At 47.2% G+C, this 24,866-nt stretch overlaps 1 protein-coding gene and 2 non-coding genes across 10 annotated transcripts in view; all 3 read right to left on the reverse strand.

The window, feature by feature from the left end:
* Positions 1-301: 301 nt before the first annotated feature.
* trnak-cuu (transfer RNA lysine (anticodon CUU)) lies at positions 302-374 on the reverse strand. The gene has a single exon. It is a non-coding gene; the product is annotated as a tRNA-Lys (tRNA).
* Positions 375-9,591: 9,217 nt separating this feature from the next.
* On the reverse strand, positions 9,592-9,663 carry trnaw-cca (transfer RNA tryptophan (anticodon CCA)). The gene has a single exon. It is a non-coding gene; the product is annotated as a tRNA-Trp (tRNA).
* A 2,776-nt stretch (positions 9,664-12,439) lies between these two features.
* Positions 12,440-24,866, reverse strand: part of LOC140400040 (histone H2B-like) — a 93,140-nt gene continuing 80,713 nt past the window's right edge. For 3 of the 8 annotated variants that reach the window (XR_011937994.1, XR_011937997.1, XR_011937998.1), the window contains one exon: positions 12,440-13,056. Coding sequence is in view for 3 of the 8 variants with exons in the window: in XM_072489524.1 (XP_072345625.1) it covers positions 18,401-18,787 (387 nt within the window). In the remaining 5 variants the exon portion in view is untranslated. Of the gene's footprint in view, positions 13,057-16,809; positions 17,675-18,072; positions 18,882-24,866 lie in introns of those variants that run through there. The other 5 variants (XR_011937996.1, XR_011937995.1, XM_072489524.1 and 2 more) reach the window with 4 other exon arrangements.

Below are 24,866 nucleotides of genomic sequence, written 5' to 3' on the forward strand. Positions count from 1 at the left end.
TCACTGAGCTCTCTGCTGTGTCGCCGTGCTCTCTGCCATGGAACCGTGACACTGCCGGTGACAGATCTTCACTGGAGTTGTGTCAAATCATTATCTGTTGTGTAATGTGTTCCCAGTTGTGGAAGTCAGATCCGTCGGAAGCAGAACCTTTCTGCGCCGCTACTGAGAAGCAATTTTAATTCCATATTTATTAAATTTTGTCACGAGGTTCGTTTGGACCTCTGGATTCCCAGTCAAGGTTATGTCCCTGTTATGAAGACAGTTCATTCAGCGTCAACATTTTCAGATAATAACAAGAAAGCGCCCAACGTGGGGCTCGAACCCACGACCCTGGGATTAAGAGTCCCATGCTCTACCGACTGAGCTAGCCGGGCTGCTGAGGCGCTATTTATTAAACCTCTTCTTGAAGAGAGTTGCTGCGGTGCTCATTCGGAGGGCCAGTGCTGACTTGTTGGGCCGAATGGCCTACTTCTGAGCTGGATATTCTACGATTCTGTGATACAAGCATGTTGATGCGGTGAAGTCCTTCTGCCATACTGCCCACTCCTGACACCATGTAGAAATGCTGCTCTCTCAATGACTGGCGACCAATGACATGTAATAAAAAATAACTGACTTAATAATTGAGCAGCTCCTCCTGGCTTGTGCTCTGACCGCGATCCGGGGAACTGCCGGAATCCCGACACGTGACCATTTTAGTTGCGTCATCAGGTGACCGTTCGGCCTGCACAGGTCTCCTTCTGTGCTGTAATTTCTAGATTTCATCATTTAAATTTTCTTCCAGACTGTAAAGTGTGGTCCTGTTCCATTTGAATTTCTAATATATTTCAATGTAACTGATGTTGTTCCACAATCTATTTAATCGGTGTAATTGTGCGTTTAGTGAGCTGAGGTTTTCGAGTCTCTCAAGGCCTCTCTCCAAATCCAATGGTCATTTTCCACGAAGATTCAACCCCTCCTCACATAAACACCGGGGCCCCGTTGATCGTTTGAATGCAATAACTTCCTGGAATGATTCCAGGCTGGTTTTAGAATGTATTCTATCGACCAAATTACTAGCGAATGACACTCTAGACACAGCTGCGATGGCAGAGTGGTTAAGGCGTTGGACTTGAAATCAATGTGGTTTCCCCGGGCTGGTTCGAGCCTTGCTCGCAGCGACTGTGATTCGAAGTGTTTGCTGAACTCCCCGCGCAAGCCACTGAATCGGAATGTTTGTAAATGAACGGTTTGAACCTATATCAGAATCGGTCAGCATTTGTTTTGGAAACTGAACGACATATAAAGAAGCTCGCACTCAAAACAACGATCAATAAATAATAATGTTTCCTGCAATGTTTGGAAGGAGAAGCAGCAACGGCAGCGAATGGAAACGTGGTTTGGTTTCATTCAGCTGAATGTATTTCTGGGTAAAAAGATCGTGTTAGAAATGGAACATATTTTATCTCTCTATCTGTTTCTTTGTTTCTTTCTCTCTCCCTCACTCACTGTTTTTGTGCTTCTCCGGGGACTGATTGGATACACAGTGAAACTCAGCCCTATTTCATCCCAACTCTTTTGGACGAATACGTCCTGGTGATGGACGGTCCTGAATCAGTGGAAGAATCGACAAACTATTCCATTCTTGGCTCTGTGAGAAATTCCATTCCTGGTTGTGAGGTGGCTCTGAGATAAAGGGATCGAGAGAGAACGAAGTGACTGCAGTCTGACTCTTACTCTGAAAACCAGTTAGTGCGCCCTTGTACAAAGTGGATGTGTCTGAGAACAGGAGGAAAGCAGATCATGGGCCTGTGACTGATTTTATTGAGCCGGACCTTGAAAAGTGAAGCAAACTTCTAACCAGTCGGCGCCTGTCTGAGAACTGGTAAGGAATTACGGCTGATATTGAAACGGTTCATCTTTAATTAGTTACAGCAAATCGATTCTTTCAGAGGTGATGGTGTATTGTTTTCAGAGTCACTGTCATAGTTTCTTAAAATATGATTTGTGCTTGTTTTTGTTTTGTTCAGTAATGTGGGGAATCTATTTGGAGCGGGTGCAGTTGGTCAGTATCTGTGCCTCTTGCTTGGCAGCTCCCCGGGAAGCAGCAGCTCCATTCCTGTCGAGATCTGTGGACACAATCAGGAGACCCAAACTATTGCGCACTGCTGCCATCTCCTGGCTGAAAGCAAGTTGCGCAACAAGGTAACGAGGTATTCGTGACAGGTTTCAATTGGAGCAAAATAACATTAACATGGTTAAATATTATTACTGTAGTAATCACATTTAAATCCCCAGATATCTGATTTCTGACTGAGCGATCCAGCTCATCCCGATTTATCGGAAAATGAAGGATTCCCATTACAACGGTATTGGTTACAAGAATATCCAATCTCTGATTTAATACATTCTCCCTCTTCATTGCTTGTGTATTCGTTCTATAAATACAGGCAAAGTTTGAAGAAATCAGCAACAGAGTGATCAATGTTCCCGGAGAGGTGAAACTGCCGCCCCGATCTTCATTTTATGAAGGTGATTCCAGTCACTCCCCACTTTCCCATCAGAACAACGTCCCAGAAGAAATCAAATCACCTTCACAGAATAACCATTCAGCACGAAAGTAAATGATCTCAACTATGCTGACCAGAATCAGTGTGCTCAAACGTGTGTTCTTGTTGAAAGAAAAAATGAGGAAGTGAATAGTGTGGCTACCGCAGGGCAGTAATGCTGTAGCTCCTGGTTTAAGGAGCAGAGTGCCGTAGCGGAAGCGTGTTGGGTCATTAGCCCGAGGCCGAGGAATCGAGGCTATTCTCTGCTATTTACATCCTCCCTGACACGAAAAGTAAAAATAACGCACGTTCTTGTTTGCTTTGCAGCAAATACCTATCAGAAACTTTCTTGCAGTCTCATCCCGACATTAAACCCAGGAATGAAGCAGACAGCGTGACACATTACAACATTGTAAAGCTCACACAGAGGGAACCACAGAGAAAATGCTTTAAAGTCTCAGCAGGTCTGACCAGATCTGTAGGGAGAGAAAAGAGTTAACGTTTCGAGTCCAGATGACACTTTGTCAAAGCTGGACCGGATACGATATCCAGTAGTACCCCACAAAGGGGCAATATAGGGATATAACGATATCCAGTAATAACTCACACGGGGCATATAAGGAAATAAAGCTTTATCGAGCAACAAATCACAATAGAAACCAAGTTCCCATCTTCTCCTCTCGGACGGATGTGAACAATCGAACCTGCCGGACTATTCACAAGAGAAGACGAATTTTACTCGGAGTCCAGGGATCAATATTAATTCCTCAACCAAAGTCACTGAAGCAGATTATCGAGTCATTAACTGCGCTTTTGCCTGTGTGGTCTTGCTGTGCGTATTTAAGCAGGAATCTCATGTCCTGAGACCAACGCTTTTCCATTGAAAGGAAGGTATTGGACATTCGTGAGGTTGAAAATCTCGCTGGAGAAATTTAACCTCGTGGGGGAAAGGTCAATGTCAGGAGTGGGATTCGCACCCACGCTTCCAAAAGAGACTGAGACCTGAACCTTTGACCGCTCGGTCACCCTGATGCGTTGTCGCCGAAACTAAGATCCGTGCACAAATCGACTCAAATTCTATCTTCATCATCATTCCATTTCAAACAAGATATGCTTACCCTACTTTTGAACACCAGCCAGAGTCCTGTATCTGAGTGTCATCCTTGTCCAGGCCGCTGAGGGTTAAGGAGCTCCTCATTGCTGCATTGGTCAGTTTGCTCCAATCAACCAGGGACGAATTCCCGCTCTACCTGTTCCTCACTCGAAGAAATTGAGAGCCTAAGATCTGAGCGACGTGAAGTATCCAATTGGAGAGTTGCATCCTGGCGACTGCAATCTCTCTCCACAGCTGCTCCCGGTGCTGCTTTCACAGAGAAGTAGCCGAAGAATCCCTCCTGTGTCCAAACAGGAAAACGTTCATCCAGGAGAGGTGCCAGAAGAGTGTTCTGGGAGAAGTCAACTTTGTCACTTCGACTATACTGTGGGTAGCTGAAGAACAGGTGTCAAAGAGCGGATCAGACTGTAAGTAAAACGTTGATACTAATAAAGAAAAAGGTAGATGTGCTGCTGACAAATAGCGACTTGTTTCCGTTTGGTGTGAGTGAGAATATGAATAGCAGAAGATGGTTTGGATCCATCGACCTCTGGGTTATGGGCCGCTGCTCCACGCTGCTCGTGCTTGACCCTGTCCGGGGTCGGACTTGAGGCAAAGTTTGAAGAAATCTCTAACAGCGTGATCAATGTTCCCAGAGAGGTGAAACTGCCGCCCCGACCTTCATTCTATGAAGATGATTCCAGTCACTCCCCACTTTATCATCAGAACAACATCACACAATAAATCACATCACCTTCACAGAACAACATTCAGAACGCAAGTAAATTATCTGAAATTTGCTGACCAGAATTACTGTGCTCAAACGTGTGTTCTAGTTGAAAGAAAAAATGAGGAAGTGAATAGCTGTGTGGCTACCGCAGGGCAGTAAAATGGTAGCTCCTGGTTTAAGGAGCAGAGTGCCGCAGCGGAAGCGTGTTGGGGCATTAGCCCAACGTCAGGGAATCGTGGCTATTCTCTGCTATTTACATTCTCCCTGACACAAAAAGAAAACATAACGCACGTTCCTGTTTGCTTTGCAGCAAATACCTATCAGAAACATTCTTGCAGTCTCATCCCGACATTAGTCCCAAGAATGAAAGAGACAGCATGACACATTACAAGATTGTAAAGCTCACACATAGGGAACCACAGAGAAAATGCTTTAAAGTCCAGGTAACTGTTTGTCAAAGCTGGACTGGAAACGTTATCCAATAGTACCCAACAGAGGGGCAATATAGAGAAATAACGTTATCCAGTAATACCTCACAGGGGGCCAATAAGAAAATAAAGTTTTATCCAGCAGGAAATCACAATAGAAACCGAGTTTCCAACTTCCCCTCTCGGACGGATGTGAACACTCTAACCAGCCAGACTATTTACAAGAAGATAAGACGAATTTTACCCGGAGTCCTGTGCTCAATATTAATTCCTCAACCAGAGTCACTGAAGCAGATTATCGAGGCATTAACTGCGCTTTTGCCTGTGTGGTCTTGCTGTGTGTATTTAAACAGGAATCTCATGTCCTGAGACCAACGCTTTTCCACTCAAAGGGAGGTATTGGATCTTCCTGATGTTGAAAATCTTGCTGGAGGAATTTAACCTCATGGAGAAAAAGTCAATATTAGGAATGGGAGTCGAACCCACGCCTCAAGTGGAGACTTCGATCTAAACGCAGCAGCTTAGATCACTCGGCATTGATCAGTTTGCTCTAATCAGCAAGGTCCAATATCCCGCTCTACCTGTTCCTCAGACGAAGGTATTGAAAGTCTAAGATCTGAGCGACGTGAAGTGTCTAATTGGAGAGTTGCATTCTGGCGACTGCAATCTCTCTCCACAGCTGCTTCCGGTGCTGCTCTCACAGACAAGTAGCCGAAGAACCCCTCCAGTGTCCAATCAGGTGAACGTTCATCCAGTAGAGGCGGCAGAAGAGTGTTCAGGGAGAAGTCAACTTAGTCACCTCGACTGTACTTTGGCTAGCTGAAGAACAGGTGTCAAAGAGTGGATAAGACTGAAAGCAAAACTTTGGTACCAATAAAGAAAAAGGCAGTTGTGCTGCTGACAAATAGCAACTTTCTTCCGTTTGGTGCGATTGAGACTATGAATAGCAGAGGGTGGTTTCGATCCATCGACCTCTGGGTTATGGGCCCAGCACGCCTCCGCTGCGCCACTCTGCTCGGTGCTCTTTATTTTTGTGGTCGGACTTGAGGCAAAGTTTGAGGAAGTCTGTAACAGCGTGATCAATGTTCCCAGAGAATTGAAACTGCCGCCCCGAACTTCATTTTATAAAGGTGATTCCAGTCACTCCCCACTTTCCCATCAGAACAACGTCACAGAAGAAATCACATCACCTTCCATAGAACAACCATTCCGCACGAAAGTGAATGATCTGAACTGTGCTGACCAGAATCAGTGTGCTCAAACGTCTGTTCTTGTTGAAAGAAAAAAATGAGGAAGTGAATAATTGTGTGGTTACCGCAGGGCAGTAATGTTGTAGCTCCTGGTTTAAGGAGCAGCGTGCCGCAGCGGAAGCGTGCTGGGCCATTAGCCCGAGGTCGAGGAATCGAGCCTATTCTCTGCTATTTGCATTCTCCCTCACAACAAAAGTAAACATAACACGCGTTCCTGTTTGCTTTGCAGCAAATAGCTATCAGAAACTTTCTTGCAGTCTCATCCCGACATTAGTCCCAAGAATGAAAGAGACAGCATGACACATTACAACATTGTAATGCTCACACATAGGGAACCACAGAGAAAATACTTTAAAGTCTCAGCAGATCTGACAGCATCTGGAGGGAGAGAAATGAGCTGACGTTTCGTGTCCAGGTGACCTGAACGCAGCGCCTTAGACCGCTCGGCCATCCTGATGCGTTGACGCACAAACTAAGATCCGTGCACAAATCGACTTAAAGTCTGTCTTCATCTTTATTACATTTCAAACAAGACATGCTTTCCCTACTTTTGAACCCCAGCCAGAGTCCTGTATCTGAGTGCCATCCTTGTCCAAACCGCTGGTGGTTAAGGAGCTTCTCATTGCTGCATTGATCAGTTTGCTCTAATCAGCAAGGTCCGATATACCGCTCTACCTGTTCCTCAGACGATGGTATTGAAAGTCTAAGATCTGAGGACGTGAAGTATCCAATTGGAGAGTTGCATTCTGGCAACTTTTTCCTTTGGACCCACGGCGAAGAATCACTGAAACGACTGCACGATGACATCCATAAGTTCCATCCAACCATCAGGCTCACCATGGACTACTCTCCAAAATCAGTTGCATTCTTGGACACACTCGTCTCCATCAAGGGCGGTCTCCTCAGCACTTCGCTTTACCGCAAACCCACGGATAACCTCACACTTCTCCAGCTTCCACCCTAAACACATTAAAGAAGCCATCCCCGATGGACAAGCTCTCCGTATACACAGGATCTGCTCAGACGAGGAGGAGCGTAACAGACATCTACAGACGTTGAAAGATGCCTTCGTATGAACGGGATATGGCGCTCGACTCATCGATCGACAGTTCCAACGCGCCACAGCAAAAAAACGCACTGACCTCCTCAGAAGACAAACATGGGACACAACCGACAGAATACCCTTCGTCGTCCAGTACTTTCCCGGAGCGGAGAAACTACGACATCTTCTTCACAGCCTTCAACACATCATCGATGAAGACGAACATCTTGCCAAGGTCATCCCCACACCTCCACTACTTGCCTTCAAACAACCGCACAACCTCAAACAAACCATTGTTTGCAGCAAACTACCCAGCCTTCAGAACAGTGACCACGACACCACGCAACCCTGACATGGCAATCTCTGCAAGACGTGTCAGATCATCAACATGGATACCACCATTACACATGAGAACACCACCCACCAGGTACGCGGTACATACTCGTGCGACTCGGCCAATGATGTCTACCTCATACGCTGCAGGAAACGGTGTCCCGAAGCGTGATACATTGGCGAGACCATGCAGACGCTGCGACAACGAATGAACGGACATCGTGCGACAATCACCAGGCAGGAATGTTCCCTTCCAGTCGGGAACACTTCAGCAGTCAAGGGCATTCAGCTTCTGATCTCCGGGTAAGCGTTCTCCAAGGCAGCCTTCAGGACGCGCAACAACGCAGAATCGCTGAGCAGAAGCTTGTAGCCAAGTTCCGCACACATGAGTGCGGCCTCAACCGGGACCTGGGATTCATGTCGCATTACATTCATTCCCCACCATCTGGCCTGTGAAATCCTACCAACTGTCCTGGCTTGACACAATTCACACCTCTTTAACCTCAGTCCAACGCCGGCATGTCCACATCAGAATGATACAGGCATAGAAGGTTTCAATTATGAGGACAGTTTAGAATTATAGATGATGGCTTGACACAATTCACACCTCTTTAACATGGGGTTACCCCATCTCTGGATCTGTAAAGGTTTAATCACCTGCTAATGCTCGCATTCCAAGCATTGTCGGGCATCTTTGAATCTGTCTATATATATGTTTGTGGACCATACCTCTTCATTCACCTGAGGAAGGAGCAGCTCTCCGAAAGCTAGTGAAATCGAAACAAACCTGTTGGACTTTAACCTGGTGTTGTAAGACTTCTTACTAGAATTATAGAATGGTTCCAGCACAGGGTGCGGCCATTCCGCCCACCGTGCCCCGGTCAGTCGCCCAGAGCTGGAAAATCTCAGCAGACCTGGCAGCATCTGTGGAGCGGGAAACAGAGAATGGGAAGCAGGGTCAGACTGGACTGGAAACTGTAACTCTGTTTCTCTCTCCACAGATGCTGCCAGACCAGCCGAGTTATCCAACATTGTCTATTTCTGTTGCAGCATTTTATGAAGAATCTCCATAGCGGCCTTGCCTTTGTGCTCGGCGGTTCTATTTATTTATTTAGTTCTGTGTAAATTTAGAGTACCCAATTCTTTTTTTTTCCGATTAAGGGCCAATTTTGCGTGGCCAATCCACAGACCTTGCACATCTTTGGGTTGTGGGTGGTGAAACCCAGGCACACATGGGAAGAATGAGCAAACTCCACATGGGCAGTGACCCAGGGCCCGGATGACGCTTCTATTTATGAAGACTGGTCCCGTATGTAACGTATGGGCACTGAGTGCAATTTAGGACGGCCAATCCACCTAATCCACGACTTTGCACTGTGGGAGGAATCCGGAGCACCCGGAGGAAACCAACGCAGACACGGGCAGAAAGTGCAGACTCCGCACAGAGAGTGAATCGAACCTGGTACCCTGGCACTGTGAAGCCACAGTGCTAGCTACTCGTGCTACCGTGCTTTGTGCCCAGAGAAGTTATTGCAGCGAATATATCAGTGGAGAACACGTGAAGAAATGAAAACGACATTTTAAGACCGTTTCACCATGGTGTGGAACTGATATATCAAATAAAAAACCGCACGCTTGTGCACCCAGGTAACTGGCTGAATGCAATGGTTGTATGCAACCCCGATAAACCTTTGATTTATTTGCTGAACAAGAATTTCCCCATCTCCGCCTTAAAAATAATCAATGTCCCGCTTCCGCGGCCTTCTGGGGCAGAGTTCCAAAGTCGCACAACTTTGAGAGGGAGAAATTTCCTCATCTCCGTCCGAAAAGAGCGACATCCTTGTTTTTAACTGCCCAGTAGTTCTGGTCTCAGCCACGAGCAGTGAGATTGAACCAACTGTTTGGGCAGCACGGTAGCACAATGGTTAGCACAGTTGATTCAATATTCTCAGATAATAATATGGAAGCGGCCAACGTGCGGCTCGAACCCTCGATCCTGGGAAGTAGACTCCCATGCTCCACCGACTGAGCTATCCGAATGTTTGATGAAACTGCTCAAAAATATAAACTGAGCGGGTCAATCTGAAATATCCGGAAAGATACACCAGCATTGTGGCTTTGAACGGAGTCATTTCAGGAACATTCCCACAGAGAGAAATTCCTGGAACCAGCTGCAGAAAAACATCCTGAGCCTGACGTGATTTGAACACGCAACCTTCTGATCTGGAGTCAGACGCGCTACCGTTGCGCCACAAGCCCAAGTGCGGACCATTACGGGTTTCTCCTCATAGATTTATGTTTTATTTATACCCAACTGTGCGAAAGAAACGCAGAGAAGTCAGATTGAGGGATACGAAAGGGCCCTGAAGTAAAGCAGCTGTACCACGTGGTTAAGGTGATGCACAATAATCCATTGTGCTCTGTACACGTGGCTTCAAATCCCATCCTCGTCTGTCACGTGTCTGTTTGGTCCACTTCATGAGGCTGAAGTGAAATTGCTGTGATTTTTAGCTTTTGTCGGAGGGCTTGGGCAGTGAATAGTCGAACACTGTCCATATTGAAACCACATTAAAAATGTTCAGAAAGTTACTTATTTCACTCCTCGCTGTACTTGCCACTAAATTCTGAGTGAGAAACTTTCTCTTCCTCAGTTTGAAACTCACAAAGAGGTGCAAAAATACTTACTTTGCGTAAGTTATTTCACTCCAATTTAAAATGCTCCTGAATGAAAGTGTCCGTGTCGCACGGCTCCCGTTCAACCAGGAGGCGGCACCAGTCCACAATAAATGTACATTCTATGTGTCATTACACAGGACACTTCCTCTCGCCTGAGACCTTAACTCGTCCCTGTGTCCTGATGCTGCCATTTTCACCCTATTTCAGTAATCATAGAATGCCTCCAGTGCAGACGGAGGCCATTCGGCCCATGGAGCCAGTACCGACCCTCGGAAAGACCACACGATTTCGGTCAGGATGGCCGAGCGCAGGTCGCAGTCTCCTCTGGAGGTCAGGGCTCGAATCCCACTCCTGAAATTGACTTTGGCACCATCCAAACCTGGAACCCCTCCCTAACAGCACTGTGTGTGTACATACACCATATGGACTTGCAGCGGTTCCAGAATCACCTCACCGCCCATTCTCACGGTCAATTAATGATAGATTGTAAATGTTTGGCCGAATCAGCGACAATCACAGCCAGAGAGACCTTCAATAACCCTCAGAGCAGGAAAGGCAACTCATTGTCCTTTGACCCAAAAGCAAAATACTGCGGATGCTGCAAACCCGAAACAAAGACAGAAAATGCTGGAAATATTCAGTTGATCCGGTAGCTTCTGTGGAGAGAGAAACAGGTCGTTCCAACGAAAGGTCAGGTTGTGAAATGTTAACTATTTCTCTTTTCACAGATACGACAGATCTGTCCAGTATTTCCAGTATTCCCTTGTGATTAGCTGAACATCATCAGACTCTGTAGCTTCGTCCGGTAAAGTGTCTGTTCACTGAAGAAAAATCTGGACTCAAATCCCAGCCCAGCCTTATTCCGTTTGACCACCTGTGCGATTGAGAACTTCCTCCACAACAGGGGAAAATGTGTTGGATTTCTAGTCGGAAAATATGCCTTTTGCAGGGTTAAATTCAGTAGAATATCTACAGAGATTGTAACGCAAGGACTGATTTCAGCTGCCATCATCCAGTTGTTAAATCTTTCCACTAGAAACCCACTGGATTTTCCCCTTTGACTTGAGTCCTGCTCCCAGAGGATCTGTTCAGTATTTTCAATAATATTATATTTTGAATGCTCTGTATCCAGAGAATTGTGACGCTGAAATTGCTCACCCTTCTCCTCATTGTTATCTACTCTGCAGGTATTGACTACACCGTCTAATGGAGACACGCTCACAGGGCTGTGAGAGAGGCTTTCTTTCAGGCGTGAGGCCTCTTTTGGTCCATCAACAGCAACCGGATGCCTGCAGAGAAACTCGGAATACCGAGCCCCTCTTCCCAGGATGAACTTAATCAGGGACAAGATGTTGTTTGAAGAGATAATCAAAGGTCTGAGGATTTGGGTTGAGGTTCCTGGACTTTTGTGAAGAGACCAAGGTGGTGGAGCAATGTGACAATAGCAGGATACGAGTTTGGGATATTATCCAGTCTGTGCTGGGGGGCTGCGGGAAGGACGTTGTCTTGTCTGCCCACCCAAGCTGAATGTTGGGATTGAGGTGGTGTTCAGATTCCGAGAGGAATGTGAAATCCTTTCACTGAGTTTCAAGCCCACAGTGCGGTTGAGTGTCTTGAGTTACAGGAAGATACAGACGGGATGGTCAAATGGGCAGAAAAGTGGCTGATGGAATTTAACGCTGAAAAATTAGATGTGATCCATTTGGTAGGGATTTTCGCAGTAACTTCATTGAGGTGTTAATATAAGCCTATTTGTGACAATGAAGAATATTATATTATTATTGTAGAACTAATGTGAATGGCCTGACACTGGGAAGTCCTGAGGAACAAACGTCATAGATCTCTGAAGGCAAGGTTAATAGGGTGGTGGAAAAGACATTTGAGATACTTGTCTTTATCAATCGGGGCATGGATTACAAAAGCAGAGAGGTCATGGTGGAGTTGAATAGAATGTTGGGGAGGTCACAGCTGGAGTACTATGTGCAATTCTGGTCACCACATTCTAGGAAATATGTGACTGCACTGGGTGCATTGCAGAGGTGATTCAGCAGGATGTTGCTTGGGATGTAGCATTTAGGATATGAAGAGAGGTTGGATAGGCTTGTTTTCTCTCTCTCGCGGGAACAGAGATGACTGAGGGGTGATCTCATCGAGGTGTACAAGATTATGATAGGTATAGACAGGGCGGATAGGGAGCACCTGTTCCCTTCAGTCACAAGGGGACACTGTATTATTCTGTGATTCTGTTACAGATCAGATCTTGGAGGTATCGCTGCTGTATTCCCAGGAGGTGGTGGTCTGATCCGGAGAGCAAAAGCTTCCATCGAGGACGGGGTTCTCAATAAGAACAAACTGGAGGTGTGGGATGTTAGAATCTGCTCAGCACTGATTCATTTTTATTCATTGTTGTGTCCTAGAATAAACACGTGGATTGTAGCTGTCCATTCAAAACAAAAATAGAATTCGGAAATTTCTGGCCAGTAACTTCACCATGTCCACGTTACATTACTCAGCATCCTCAGCGGCATCACATCTGGTCCACGTTTCCTCAGCAGAGAGCACAGTTTCACAGCAGAGAGTACATTTCCACTGGAGAGATCGCAGTTTCTCAGCAGAGCACACAGTTTACGGCAGAGAACACAGTCCCACAGCAGAGAACACAGTAACACAGCAGAGAGCACAGTTTCACAGGAGAGGCACAGTTCACAGCAGAGAACACAGTAACACAGCAGAGAGCACAGTTTCACAGCAGAGAACACAGTTTCACAGCAGAGAACACAGTCCCACAGCAGAGAGTACATTTCCACAGGAGAGGTCGCCGTTTCCCAGCAGAGGCACAGTTCACAGCAGAGATCATATTCCACAGCAGAGAGCAGTTACACAGTAGAGATCTCGGTTCCACAGTAGAAATCACAGTTCAGCGGGAGAGAATATACTGAAATATCGGAAAGCAGTTTAATTAACATCAGGGAAGACCTGTCAATAACAGATGAAGATGCAGATAACACAGTTACACAAGAGGAAAGAGGGGAGATTTTACAACAAAGAACAAAGACAAAGAAAAGTACAGCAGAGGAACAGGCCCTTCGGCCCTCCAAGCCTGAGCCGACCATGTTGCCCACCTGAACTAAAATCTTCTAGTCTTCCTGGGTCCGTATCCCTATATTCCCATCCTATTCATGTATTTGTCAAGATGCCCTTCAATGTCACTATCGCCCCTGCTTCCACCACCTCATCCGGCAGCGAGTTCCAGGCACCCACTACCCTCTGTGTAAAAAACTTGCCTCGTACATCTCCTGTAAACCTTGCCCCTCACACCTTAAACCTATGCCCCCTAGTAATTGACCTCTCTACCCTGGGAAAAAGCCTCTGACTATCCACTCTGTCTATGCCCCTCATAATTTTGTAGACCTCTTTCAGGTCTCCCCTCAACCTCCGTTGTTCCAGGGAGAACAAACCAAATTTATTTAACTGCTCCTCATAGCTAATGCCCTCCATACCAGGCAACATCCTGGCAAATTTCTTCTGCACCCTCTCTAAAGCCTCCACATCCTTCTGGTAGTGTGGCGACCAGAATTGAACACTATACTCCAAGTGTGGCTTATCTAAGGTCCTATACAGCTGCAACATGACTTGCCAATTCTTATACTCAATGCCCCGGCCAATGAAGGCAAGCATGCCGTACGCCTTCTTGACTACCTTCTCCACCTGTGTTGCCCCTTTCAGTGACCTGTGGACCTGTACACCTCGATCTCTCTGACTGTCAATACTCTTGAGGGTTCTACCTTTCACTGTATATTCCCTACCTGCATTAGACCTTCCAAAATGCATTACCTCACATTTGTCCGGATTAAACTCCATCTGCCATCTCTCCACCCAAGTCTCCAAACGATCTAAATCCTGCTGTATCCTCTGACAGTCCTCACGCTATCCGCAATTCCACCAACCTTTTTGTCGTCTGCAAACTTACTAATCAGACCCGTTACATTTTCCTCCAAATCATTTATATATACTACGAACAGCAAAGGTCCCAGCACTGATCCCTGCGGAACACCACTAGACATAGCCCTCCAGTCAGAAACGCACCCTTCCATTGCTACTCTCTGCCTTCTATGACCTAGCCACGTCTGTATCCATCTTGCCAGCTCACCCCTGATCCCGTGTGACGTCTTCACCTTTTGTACCAGTCTGCCATGAGGGATCTTGTCAAATGCTTTACTGAAGTCCATATAGACAACATCCACTGCCCTCCGTGCATCAATCATCGTTGTGACCTCTTCGAAAAACTCTGTCAAGTTAGTGCGACACGACCTCCCCTTCACAAAACCGTGCTGCCTCTCTCTAATACGTCCATTTGTTTCCAAATGGGAGTCGATCCTGTCTCGAAGAATTCTCTCCAGTAATTTCCTTAACACTGACGTAAGGCTCACCGGCCTGTAGGTCCCTGCATTATCCTTGCTCCCCTTCTTAAACAAAGGAACAACATTGGCTATTCTCCAGTCCTCCGGGGCGTCACCTGAAGACAGAGAACACTGGAACTTAATGGGAGCACTTTCTATATATGATCAGTCAGTCGATGCTTGTGTGCGTGTGTGTTATCTTGTGTAAGGTGACAGTGTCCAGCTGCTGCGCGTGTGTGTGTGTGTGTGTTCAATTGTTGGTGAGTTACACAGTGGAATTGTGCCGCCAGGGTGCGCTGTCGAGCACATGTGGTCCTGATGAACAACATTGCGGAAGTGAGGAATTGTGTCGCTTCAACGCAATACTAATAATCATAGAGCAGAGTGTGCTGGGCCCATAACCCAGAGGTCGATGGATCGAAACCATTCTCTGCTAGTGATTTTTTATACTTTCCGTTACAGTAAAAATAAACATTTAGCTTCTCACCACAAGTGTATCTGACATTTCTTTCCAGGAAACGGGTTTTTTACTCGGCTGGAAGAGGGTTCCAGCAAACACTTAATTTGTGCAACCAATGTCTGAAATGGCATTTACTCCCACAGGGACACACGCTGTAAATGCTGCAAACACACACAGGCTTTCCATGATTGCAGAATGTTCAGCACCATTCACAACTCCTCTGTTAATGAAACAGTCCATGTCCAAATGCAGCAACCTGGACAATATCCAGGCTTGGGCTGAAAAGTTCCAGGCAAAGACCATGTCTAATAAGTGAGAATCTAACCATCGCCCCTTGACATTCACCGGAATTCCCATCACTGAAACCCCACTGCCAACATCTGACTGATTGCCATTGGGCAGAAACTGAACTGGTCATATAAACACTGTGGCTAGAAGGCAGGCCAAAGACTCGGACTCCTGTGGCGAGGCACTCACTCCCTGACTCCCCAAACCCTGTCGACACAGCATAAATCAGGAATGTATTGGAATAATTTCCATTTCCTTTAATAGTTGCAATTTCAACAACACTGAATAGGTTTGACACCATCTAGGACCAGGCATCCTGCTTGATCGGCACCCCATCCACAAACACTCACTCGCTCCACCACTGATGCAGAGTGGCAGCGTGTATACCAGCTACAGGATTCACTGCAGGAAGTCACCAAGGCTCCTTTGGCAACACCTTAAAAAACCCACATCCACCACCATCTAGAGAGGGACAAGGGCGGCCGACACCACGACCTGGAGGCTCTCCTTCAGCCACTCGCCATCCTGTATTAGAACTATATCTCTGTTACTTCACTGCAGCTGGATTAATTATTTATCTGATGTAATGTATCTGTCTCTGTGTATATATGTGTCTGTGAGCACATGCGTGTTTCTATATATGTGTGTGTATTTGTGTGAATGTTTATGTGCCTGTGTGTGTATACCTGTGTGTGCGGGTGTGTACAACTGTGTGTGTATAACGCGTGTGACTCTGTATACTGTGTGTGTACACGTGTATATACCTGTGTGTCTATGTTTGTGTCTCTGTGTGTGTGCAACTGTATGTATAATGTGTGTGGGCCTGTACACTGTGTGTGTATCTCTGTGTATACGTGTGTAAAGCTCTGTGTGTATACCTGTGTGTGTGTATGGGAATACGTTTGTGTGGTGTGTGTGCACGCAGTCTTCCGTTTGTATGTCATTATTGTTTCCTCTCTGAGAGTCTTTTAACCATTTCTAAATCTCTCAGAGGTACAATTGTTGAGTCTGATTGCTTTTTGTGATTGCTATTTATGAGTGAGTACAGTGTCTTTCAGCATCTTACTCTGAACAACCGTTTGAGAATAATCCTGAATCTGTCATGCTCCAGGACTCAGTGTGAGGATGGATCTTAGTCTAAACATGTGTTTGGGGATTATCCTGTACCTGTCAGGCTCTGTGACTCAGTGGGAGGATGCGATTCAGGATGTGACCTTTCAATCTCTGGGACAGTTTATAAGTTTGCATTCATTCCACGTAAATTTCCAGCACAGAAAGAAACCATTGCTGTGGGAGGTTTGAAGCAAACAATGTGAGAATTTTGGACCAGCATTTAATATCAGAACACAATTGTGAAAGATAATGTAACCTTCAATCTGATACTGGATTGCTCTGGAAGTTAAACTCAGGTTGTACACATGATTTGATCTGTGACACTCAGTCTGATTCGGAGTCAACATTTTGACATGAATGTAAAATGGACCACAGTCTGGAATTGCTGCAGTATCTTCCATCTGGAACAGATTCAGTGAGGATTTTGCAATAGTTTGCAAGTTACAGCTCAGTTCATAGTCAGCGAAATGAGATTGTATCTTTTATTTTCATAAACTTTGTCGCTTTCAGCATATCTCAATCTGAGAATGCACCTGATATTTGTGTTTGCAACTAATGTATTTGAGAGGACACACTCGGAGGATTAGTACAGCCACCCCTGATGTGAGTGATGTGGCTGGTATTTAACTCGAATCCCAGAGTACATTATTAAGTTTAATTGTGTAATTCTTAACCGGAAACCATGCGTCAGTTTTCTCTGATATTGATTATTTCACGAAGCTGCTCCATTGTGGAACTGATACAGTGATGATGAGAATGGGTGAGAATTTGCACTGGGATTTATGGGGCCTCCTGTCAGTGGTACTGAGTTAGGGTGACATGGACACAGCGTCTGTCTCTCCTGCTGTTTGATTGATGGGTTGAAACTGTGTCCCTGGAGCGATTTCTGCTGCCTGAGACTGTGGAACTGATGACCTGTCTGTGTCTCTTTGCTCTGTCAGTGACAATGTACGGATTGTGTGTGACAAGGAGCTGGCGACACTCTTCCCAAAAACTTGCTTGGAGGAAAGATCACATTTATTCATCTTCAGAATATTCTGGTATTTGTCGGTGGAAACAAATTATATTTAAAACTCAAGGACAGTCAACAATTAACCAATCACAGGCCAGGGAGAAGAATGTGGAGGTTTTGATTGGCTGACATTTTCAAATTCGAAACTCCCGCCAATCTCAGTTCAGGAAAATCCCAAATAACGGAACGTCTCAATGTTCAGGAAACTATTTTCCCTCCCAGAATCCGGGCGCTATTATCGGAACAGTTTGATTTTGTCAATCTCTTCTCTGTAACCGGCGACCCCGTTCAGCAATTTAAAACGGAGCAAATCTCAGCTCACTGCAAAAGCAGAAACATAGAGATTACCAACCAACTCCTTCACACAGGCTTCACAGGGACAGAGAGAAAGGGCTGATTTCGGAGCCTCTCTCCTGAAAGCGGCCGGGAATGTTACTGGGAAGTGTGGAGAGAATCCCCGACTCTATCCAGCCGGTGGAACAGGCAGCTTTGTGTCCGGAGAATAGGGAGGGCCGGGGAGAGGCAGATCTTAAAGCGCGGCAATGGACTCAGGTCCTGTGTGTGCTCAAATCTCGCTGGTTCCGGCCCCTGAGAAAACTGCGGAACAACAGATCAGCCCGAAAATAACCTCTTCACTCCCGCCTTTACTCTGTTCCGAGAGCGGGAAACACGTCACCCGAGAGAAAAAAAATAATAATTTCCGTATTAATTTAACTCACCAGTTGTTAAACTCTGAATATGGTTATCATTAAATAGAAAGAATTCCCTCCTGAAATTGCGTTTCTCCTCATTGTCCGTCACAAATGCCAGACTGCGTTTAAAATCCGCCCTCAATTCAGTTTGATTCTCTTGTGTGAAACTGTCTGTTACGGGCGGGTATGAAGCCACATTCACAACATTCTGGAACTGGACAAATCTCTATCCTCCACAAAGAGATTTCTCATCAAGTCAATGCGGGAAAAGATGGTGCAGCTTTTTCACAGAGATTGTGGGTGGCTCTTAAAAGAGCCGTTGTGTTTGGGGTGGTTTTCAGTCCATTGTGGAGTTTTACTTGGAGCTGGTGTACTTGGTCACCGCCTTTGTCCCTTCCGACACGGCGTGCTTGGCCAGTTCCCCGGGCAGCAGCAGGCGCACGGCGGTCTGGATCTCCCGGGAGCTGATGGTGCTGCGCTTGTTGTAATGGGCCAGGCGGGAAGCCTCACCCGCGATGCGCTCGAAAATATCGTTGACGAAGGAGTTCATGATGCTCATGGCCTTGGAGGAGATGCCGGTGTCGGGGTGAACCTGCTTCATCACTTTGTAGATGTAGATGGAGTAACTCTCCTTCCTCGACCTTCGCCGCTTCTTGCCGCCCTTTCCTGCCGGTTTCTTAATGACTTTCTTGGCTCCCTTCTTGGAAGCTGGTTTCGATGTTGGTTTCTTCTCGTCAGCCATCTTCAATTTCACCCAGAAATAAAGCAAACCCCTTCCGAGCGCTGATTAAATAGACAGAGCCTCACATCTATGCTAATGAGGAATGGGGAAAGGAATAATTGTGATTGGACATTGTGAAAATGAGGACTGCCAGTTACGTTCTGTTTATTTGACTGGAGATGTAAACAGACCAATCACATTTAGGAATTTCCACCAATCAGAAACCTTCTTACTACAAACAGGGAATCCATTTCAGAAAGAATGTCTCCAGTCCCAGTTTGTCAGTGTGTAAAGATTCACCGGGAAATGTCACCTAGCTGTCGGTGAGAGGGATTGTGCGGCAGTCTGGGATTCCTTCAGGAACTGTGAGTGTCTTGTAATGTGTGAGAGTGTGGGATTTACTCACTCTCCGATACTGTGTGTGAGTGTGGGATTTACTCACTCACTGATACAGTGTGTGAGTGTGGGATTTACTCACTCTGATACAGTGTGTGAGTGTGGGATTTACTGACTGTCAGATACAGTGTGTGAGTGTGGGATTTACACACTCTCTGATACACTGTGTGAGTGTGGGATTTACTGATTCTCTCATACAGTGTGTGAGTGTGGGAATTACTCTCTGATAGTGTGAGTGTGGGATTTACTGACTCTGATACAGTGTGTCTGTGGGATTTACTCACTCTCTGATACAGTGTGTGAGTGTGGGATTTACACACTCTCTGATACAGTGTGTGAGTGTGGGATTTACTCCCTCTCTGATACAGTGTGAGAGTGTGGGATTTACTCACTCTCTGATACTGTGTGAGTGTGGGATTTACTCATTCTCTGATACAGTGTGTGCGTGTGGGATTTACTCACTCTCTGATTCAGTGTGTCTGGGGGATTTACTCACTCTCTGATACAGTGAGTCTGTGGGATTTACTCACTCTCTGATCCAGTGTGTCTGTGGGATTTACTCACTCTCTGATACAGTGTGTCTGTGGGATTCACTCACTCTCTGATACAGTGTGTGCGTGTGGGATTTACTCACTCTGATACAGTGTGTGAGTGTGGGATTTACTCCCTCTCTGATACAGTGTGAGAGTGTGGGATTTACTCACTCTCTGATACTGTGTGAGTGTGGGATTTACTCACTCTCTGATACAGTGTGTGAGTGTGGGATTTACTCACTCTCTGATAGTGTGAGTGTGGGATTTACTCACTCTCTGATACAGTGTGTCTGTGGGATTTACTCACTCTCTGATACAGTGTGAGTGTGGGATTTACTCACTCTCTGATACAGTATGTCTGTGGGATTCACTCACTCTCTGATACAGTGTGTGAGTGTGGGATTTACTCACTCTGATACAGTGTGTGAGTGTGGGATTTACTCCCTCTCTGATACAGTGTGAGAGTGTGGGATTTACTCACTCTCTGATACTGTGTGAGTGTGGGATTTACTCACTCTCTGATACAGTGTGTCTGTGGGATTCACTCACTCTCTGATACAGTGTGTGAGTGTGGGATTTACTCACTCTGATACAGTGTGTGAGTGTGGGATTTACTCACTCTCTGATACAGTGTGAGTGTGGGATTTACTCACTCTCTGATACAGTGTGTGAGTGTGGGATTTACTCACTCTCAGATACAGTGTGAGTGTGGGATTTACTCTCTCTCTGATACAGTGTGCGAGTGTGTGATTTACTCACTCTCTGATACAGTGTGTGAGTGTGGGATTTACTCACTCTCTGATACAGTGTGTGAATGTGGGATTTACTCACTCTCTGATACAGTGTGTGTGTGGGATTTACTCACTCTCTGATACAGTGTGTGAGTGTGGGATTTACTCACTCTCTGATACAGTGTGTGAGTGTGGGATTTACTCACTCTCTGATACAGTGTGTGTGTTTGGGATTTACTCTCTCTCTGATAAGCTATGAGGAGCGATTGAATAAACTCGGTTTGTTCTCACTGGAACGAAGGAGGTTGAGGGGCGACCTGATAGAGGTATACAAAATTATGAGGGACATAGACAGAGTGGATAGTCAGAGGCTTTTCCCCAGGGTAGAGGGGTCAATTACTAGGGGGCATAGGTTTAAGGTGAGAGGGGCAAAGTTTAGAGTAGATGTACGAGGCAAGTTTTTTACGCAGAGGGTAGTGGGTGCCTGGAACTCACTACCGGAGGAGGTAGTGGAAGCAGGGACGATAGGGACATTTAAGGGGCATCTTGACAAATATATGAATAGGATGGGAATAGAAGGATACGGACCTAGGAAGTGTAGAAGATTGTAGTTTAGTCGGGCAGTATGGTCGGCACGGGCTTGGAGGGCCGAAGGGCCTGTTCCTGTGCTGTACATTTCTTTGTTCTTTGTTTGTTCTTTGATACAGTGTGTGTGTGTGGGATTTACCAACGTTTTACAGTTCCAGCAGAACCTGCCTGTTCTTAAACTCTGTGCCTCGGCTAATATAGTCTGTGGTATCATGGGCCTGGCATTTTTAAGCTCAGGGTCGTGTCCTGTGGGTGGATCTCGGGAAGGTTCCAGGATGGTGGCGGTAATCAAGATTGCGGGGGGAAGCTGCAAGCTGACCTGAGGGCCTGTATCAAAGATGAATTCTAGCAGCAGAGGGAACAACTGTGAAAAGACCTCATCAAGGCCACTGAAGGGACTTCCGGTTGCGGTGATGCCTAGCTAGCCGCACGCTTCGGCGACTCCAGCTCCGACGGACCTTCGGGCTCTTTTAAGAGCCCCAACAGGGAATTTTTCGACGCGCAACCCTGTGTGGGGTGTGTGAGAAGGGAGTCCCCCCCAAACGAAGGAGGAAAAAACCGGCGGCGGCGGCTGCAGCGCGAGGAATCGTCGACCAAAGGGTCAGAAAGAGAGAAGTACAAGATGGCGGCGGAGAAAGCGCAGGCGACATGGGGGCCTGAGCAGGATGAAATTGTGAGATGGTGCGTGGAGCTGCTGAAGAGGGAGGTGCTGACCCCGTTGCTACAGGCAATTGAGGGGCTCAAGGAGACATTAAAGACCCAGGAGACTGAGCTCCGCGTGGTGGAGCAGAAGGTGACAGATATTGAGGACGAGATCCTGGGCCTGGCGGTTAAGACACATACGCATGAGGCACTTCATAAAAAGTGTACTGAAAGGATCGAAGCCCTAGAAAATGGAGCGCGAAGGAAGAACCTTCGGATATTGGGTCTCCCTGAGGGTGTGGAAGGAGTGGACTGTGGAGCGTATGCAAGTACGATGCTGAGCTCACTGATGGGTGCTGAGGCCCCGACCGGCCCCTTGGAGGTGGAGTGGGCAAATCGGATTCCGGCGAGAAGACCAAAAGCGGGAGAACCACCCAGGGCGATAATCGTGCGATTTTACCGCCTTAAGGATAGAGAAGAGGTCCTGAGATGGGCTAAAAAGGTGCGGAGTAGCAGATGGGAGAATGCAGTGGTACGGGTATACCAGGATTGGAGTGCGGAGGTGGCGAGAAGGAGGGCGAGCTTCAACCGAGCCAAAGAGCTGTTGCATAAAAGGAAGGTGAAGTTCGGGATGCTGCAGCCGGCAAGACTATGGGTCACGTATCAGGAGAGACACCATTATTTCGAGACGGCGGAGGAAGCATGGACCTTCATCAAAGAAGAGAAATTGGATCGGAACTGAGGGACTGATGCTGCAGGAAATGTTATTGTTAATGTTATGGTTGAAGTTAATTGAGAAGTAAATTGGGAAGGGGGGAGACATTGGGAAAATGTGGGCGCCGGTGAGGGGGGAAAGACGGAACATAGTTGGGGAATGGGGAAGGGGAGGGGGAGGGGAAAGGGAGCTGCGCCATAAGAGGCGGGTCAGGTAAAGGGATGTTCCCGCACCAGAAAGAATAAGGCGGGAAGACAGGCGCAAGGCGGATGGGAGTTCCCCACACGGGGGGGTCGAGGAGTGAGCAGGAGTAGCCGGGGTCAGTTGAAGTCAGCTGACTTACGGAAGTAATATGGGGGGAGCAATCATGCTAGAAAGAGATCTAGCGGGGAGGGGGGTAGGGAGGCGGAGGGGGGGTGGACAACTGGGTTGCTGCTGCGGAAATCCAAAAGGAAATGGCTAAAGAGTGGGTGGGCGGGGATGGTGTGCGACGCTGGGGGAGCGAGCGGGAGCGCGGAGGCGGGATATGGGACTGGCCTAGAGAAGGTAATGGCTAGTCGACACGGGAGGGGGGCAGGTAGCCCCTTAGTGAGGCTGATCACGTGGAACGTGAGAGGCCTGAACGGACCGATAAAAAGGGCTCGAGTGCTCGCGCATTTGAAAGGACTAAGGGCAGACGTGGTTATGCTCCAAGAGACGCACCTAAAGGTGGCAGACCAAGTTAGGCTAAGGAAAGGATGGGTGGGACAGGTGTTCCACTCAGGACTGGACGCAAAGAATAGAGGGGTGGCCATTTTGGTGGGGAAACGGGTAGCATTTGAAGCAAAGAACATCGTAGCAGGTAGCGGAGGTAGATATGTAATGGTGAGTGGCAGGCTGGAGGGAATGGAGGTCGTGTTGGTTAATATGTATGCCCCAAACTGGGACGATGTGGGATTTATGAGACGGATGCTGGGGCGTATACCGGACCTGGAGGTAGGAAACTTGATTTTAGGAGGGGACTTTAATACGGTGCTGGACCCGGGGCTAGATAGATCCAGCTCAAGGACCGGAAGAAGGCCGGCAGCGGCCAAGGTACTTACGGGGTTTATGGACCAAATGGGGGGAGTGGATCCATGGCGATTTCTTAGACCTAGGGCTAGGGAGTTATCCTTCTTCTCCCATGTCCATAAAGTGTACTCCCGGATAGATTTTTTTGTTTTGGGAAGGTCGTTGATCTCTAGGGTGGAAGAAGCTGAGTACTCAGCCATAGAGGTTTCGGATCATGCCCCACATTGGGTGGACCTGGAATTAGGAGAGGAAAGGGAGCAGAGAACACTCTGGCGATTAGATGTGGGACTGATGGCGGATGAGGGAGTGTGTGCAAGAGTGCGGGTGTGTATTGAGAGATACCTGGAGGTCAATGACGACGGCGAGGTCCCTGTGGGAGTGGTATGGGAAGCACTAAAAGTGGTGGTCAGAGGAGAGCTGATCTCCATTGGGGCCCACAAAAGGAAAACAGAGGCCAAGGAAAGGGAAAGATTACTGGGGGAGATTTTAAGGGTGGATAGGGAATTTGCAGAGACCCCGGAGGAGGAATTGTACAGGGAGAGGAGACGACTCCAGACGGAATTTGACCTTCTGACCACCAGAAAGGCGGAGGTACTGTGGAGGAAGGCACAGGGGAGGAGGCATGAATATGGGGAAAAGGCTAGTCGCCTGTTGGCTCATCAATTGCGAAAGAGGGCAGCAGCGAGGGAGATAGGAGGAATTAGAGACAAAAGGGGAGACACGGTGCGAAGGGCAGGAAAGATAAATGAGGTGTTCAAGACCTTCTATGAGGAACTGTATAGGTCTCAACCCCCAGAGGGAGAGGAGGGGATGCGGCAATTCCTGGACCAATTGAGGTTCCCGAAAGTGGAGGAGCGGGGGGTGGTAGGCCTGGGGGCACCGATTGGGGTGGACGAGGTTATTAAGGGACTGGGAAGCATGCAAGCAGGGAAGGCCCCAGGACCAGACGGGTTCCCGGTGGAGTATTACAGAAAATATGTGGACTTGTTGGCCCCGTTGATGGTGAGGATGTTCAATGAGGCCAGGAAAGGGGGGACTCTACCCCTGACGATGTCGGAGGCAACGATATCGTTAATTTTGAAGAGGGATAAAGATCCGTTGCAGTGCGGGTCCTATAGACCCATTTCATTATTGAACGTGGACGCCAAATTGTTGGCAAAGGTACTGGCATCGAGGATAGAGGACTGTGTCTCGGGGGTGGTGCACGAAGACCAGACAGGGTTCGTAAAAGAGAGACAACTGAATATTAACGTGTGACGACTATTAGGGGTGATAATGATGCCCCCAGTGGAGGGGGAGGCAGAGATAGTGGCGGCAATGGACGCAGAGAAGATTTGATAGGGTGGAGTGGGAGTATTTATGGGAAGTGTTAAGGAGGTTTGGGTTTGGGAACGGGTTTATTAGCTGGGTTAGACTTCTTTATGGGGCTCCAACGGCAAGCGTAG

This window comes from Scyliorhinus torazame, chromosome 24, assembly GCF_047496885.1.
Source record: "Scyliorhinus torazame isolate Kashiwa2021f chromosome 24, sScyTor2.1, whole genome shotgun sequence".
Classification (NCBI taxonomy): Eukaryota; Metazoa; Chordata; class Chondrichthyes; order Carcharhiniformes; family Scyliorhinidae; genus Scyliorhinus; species Scyliorhinus torazame.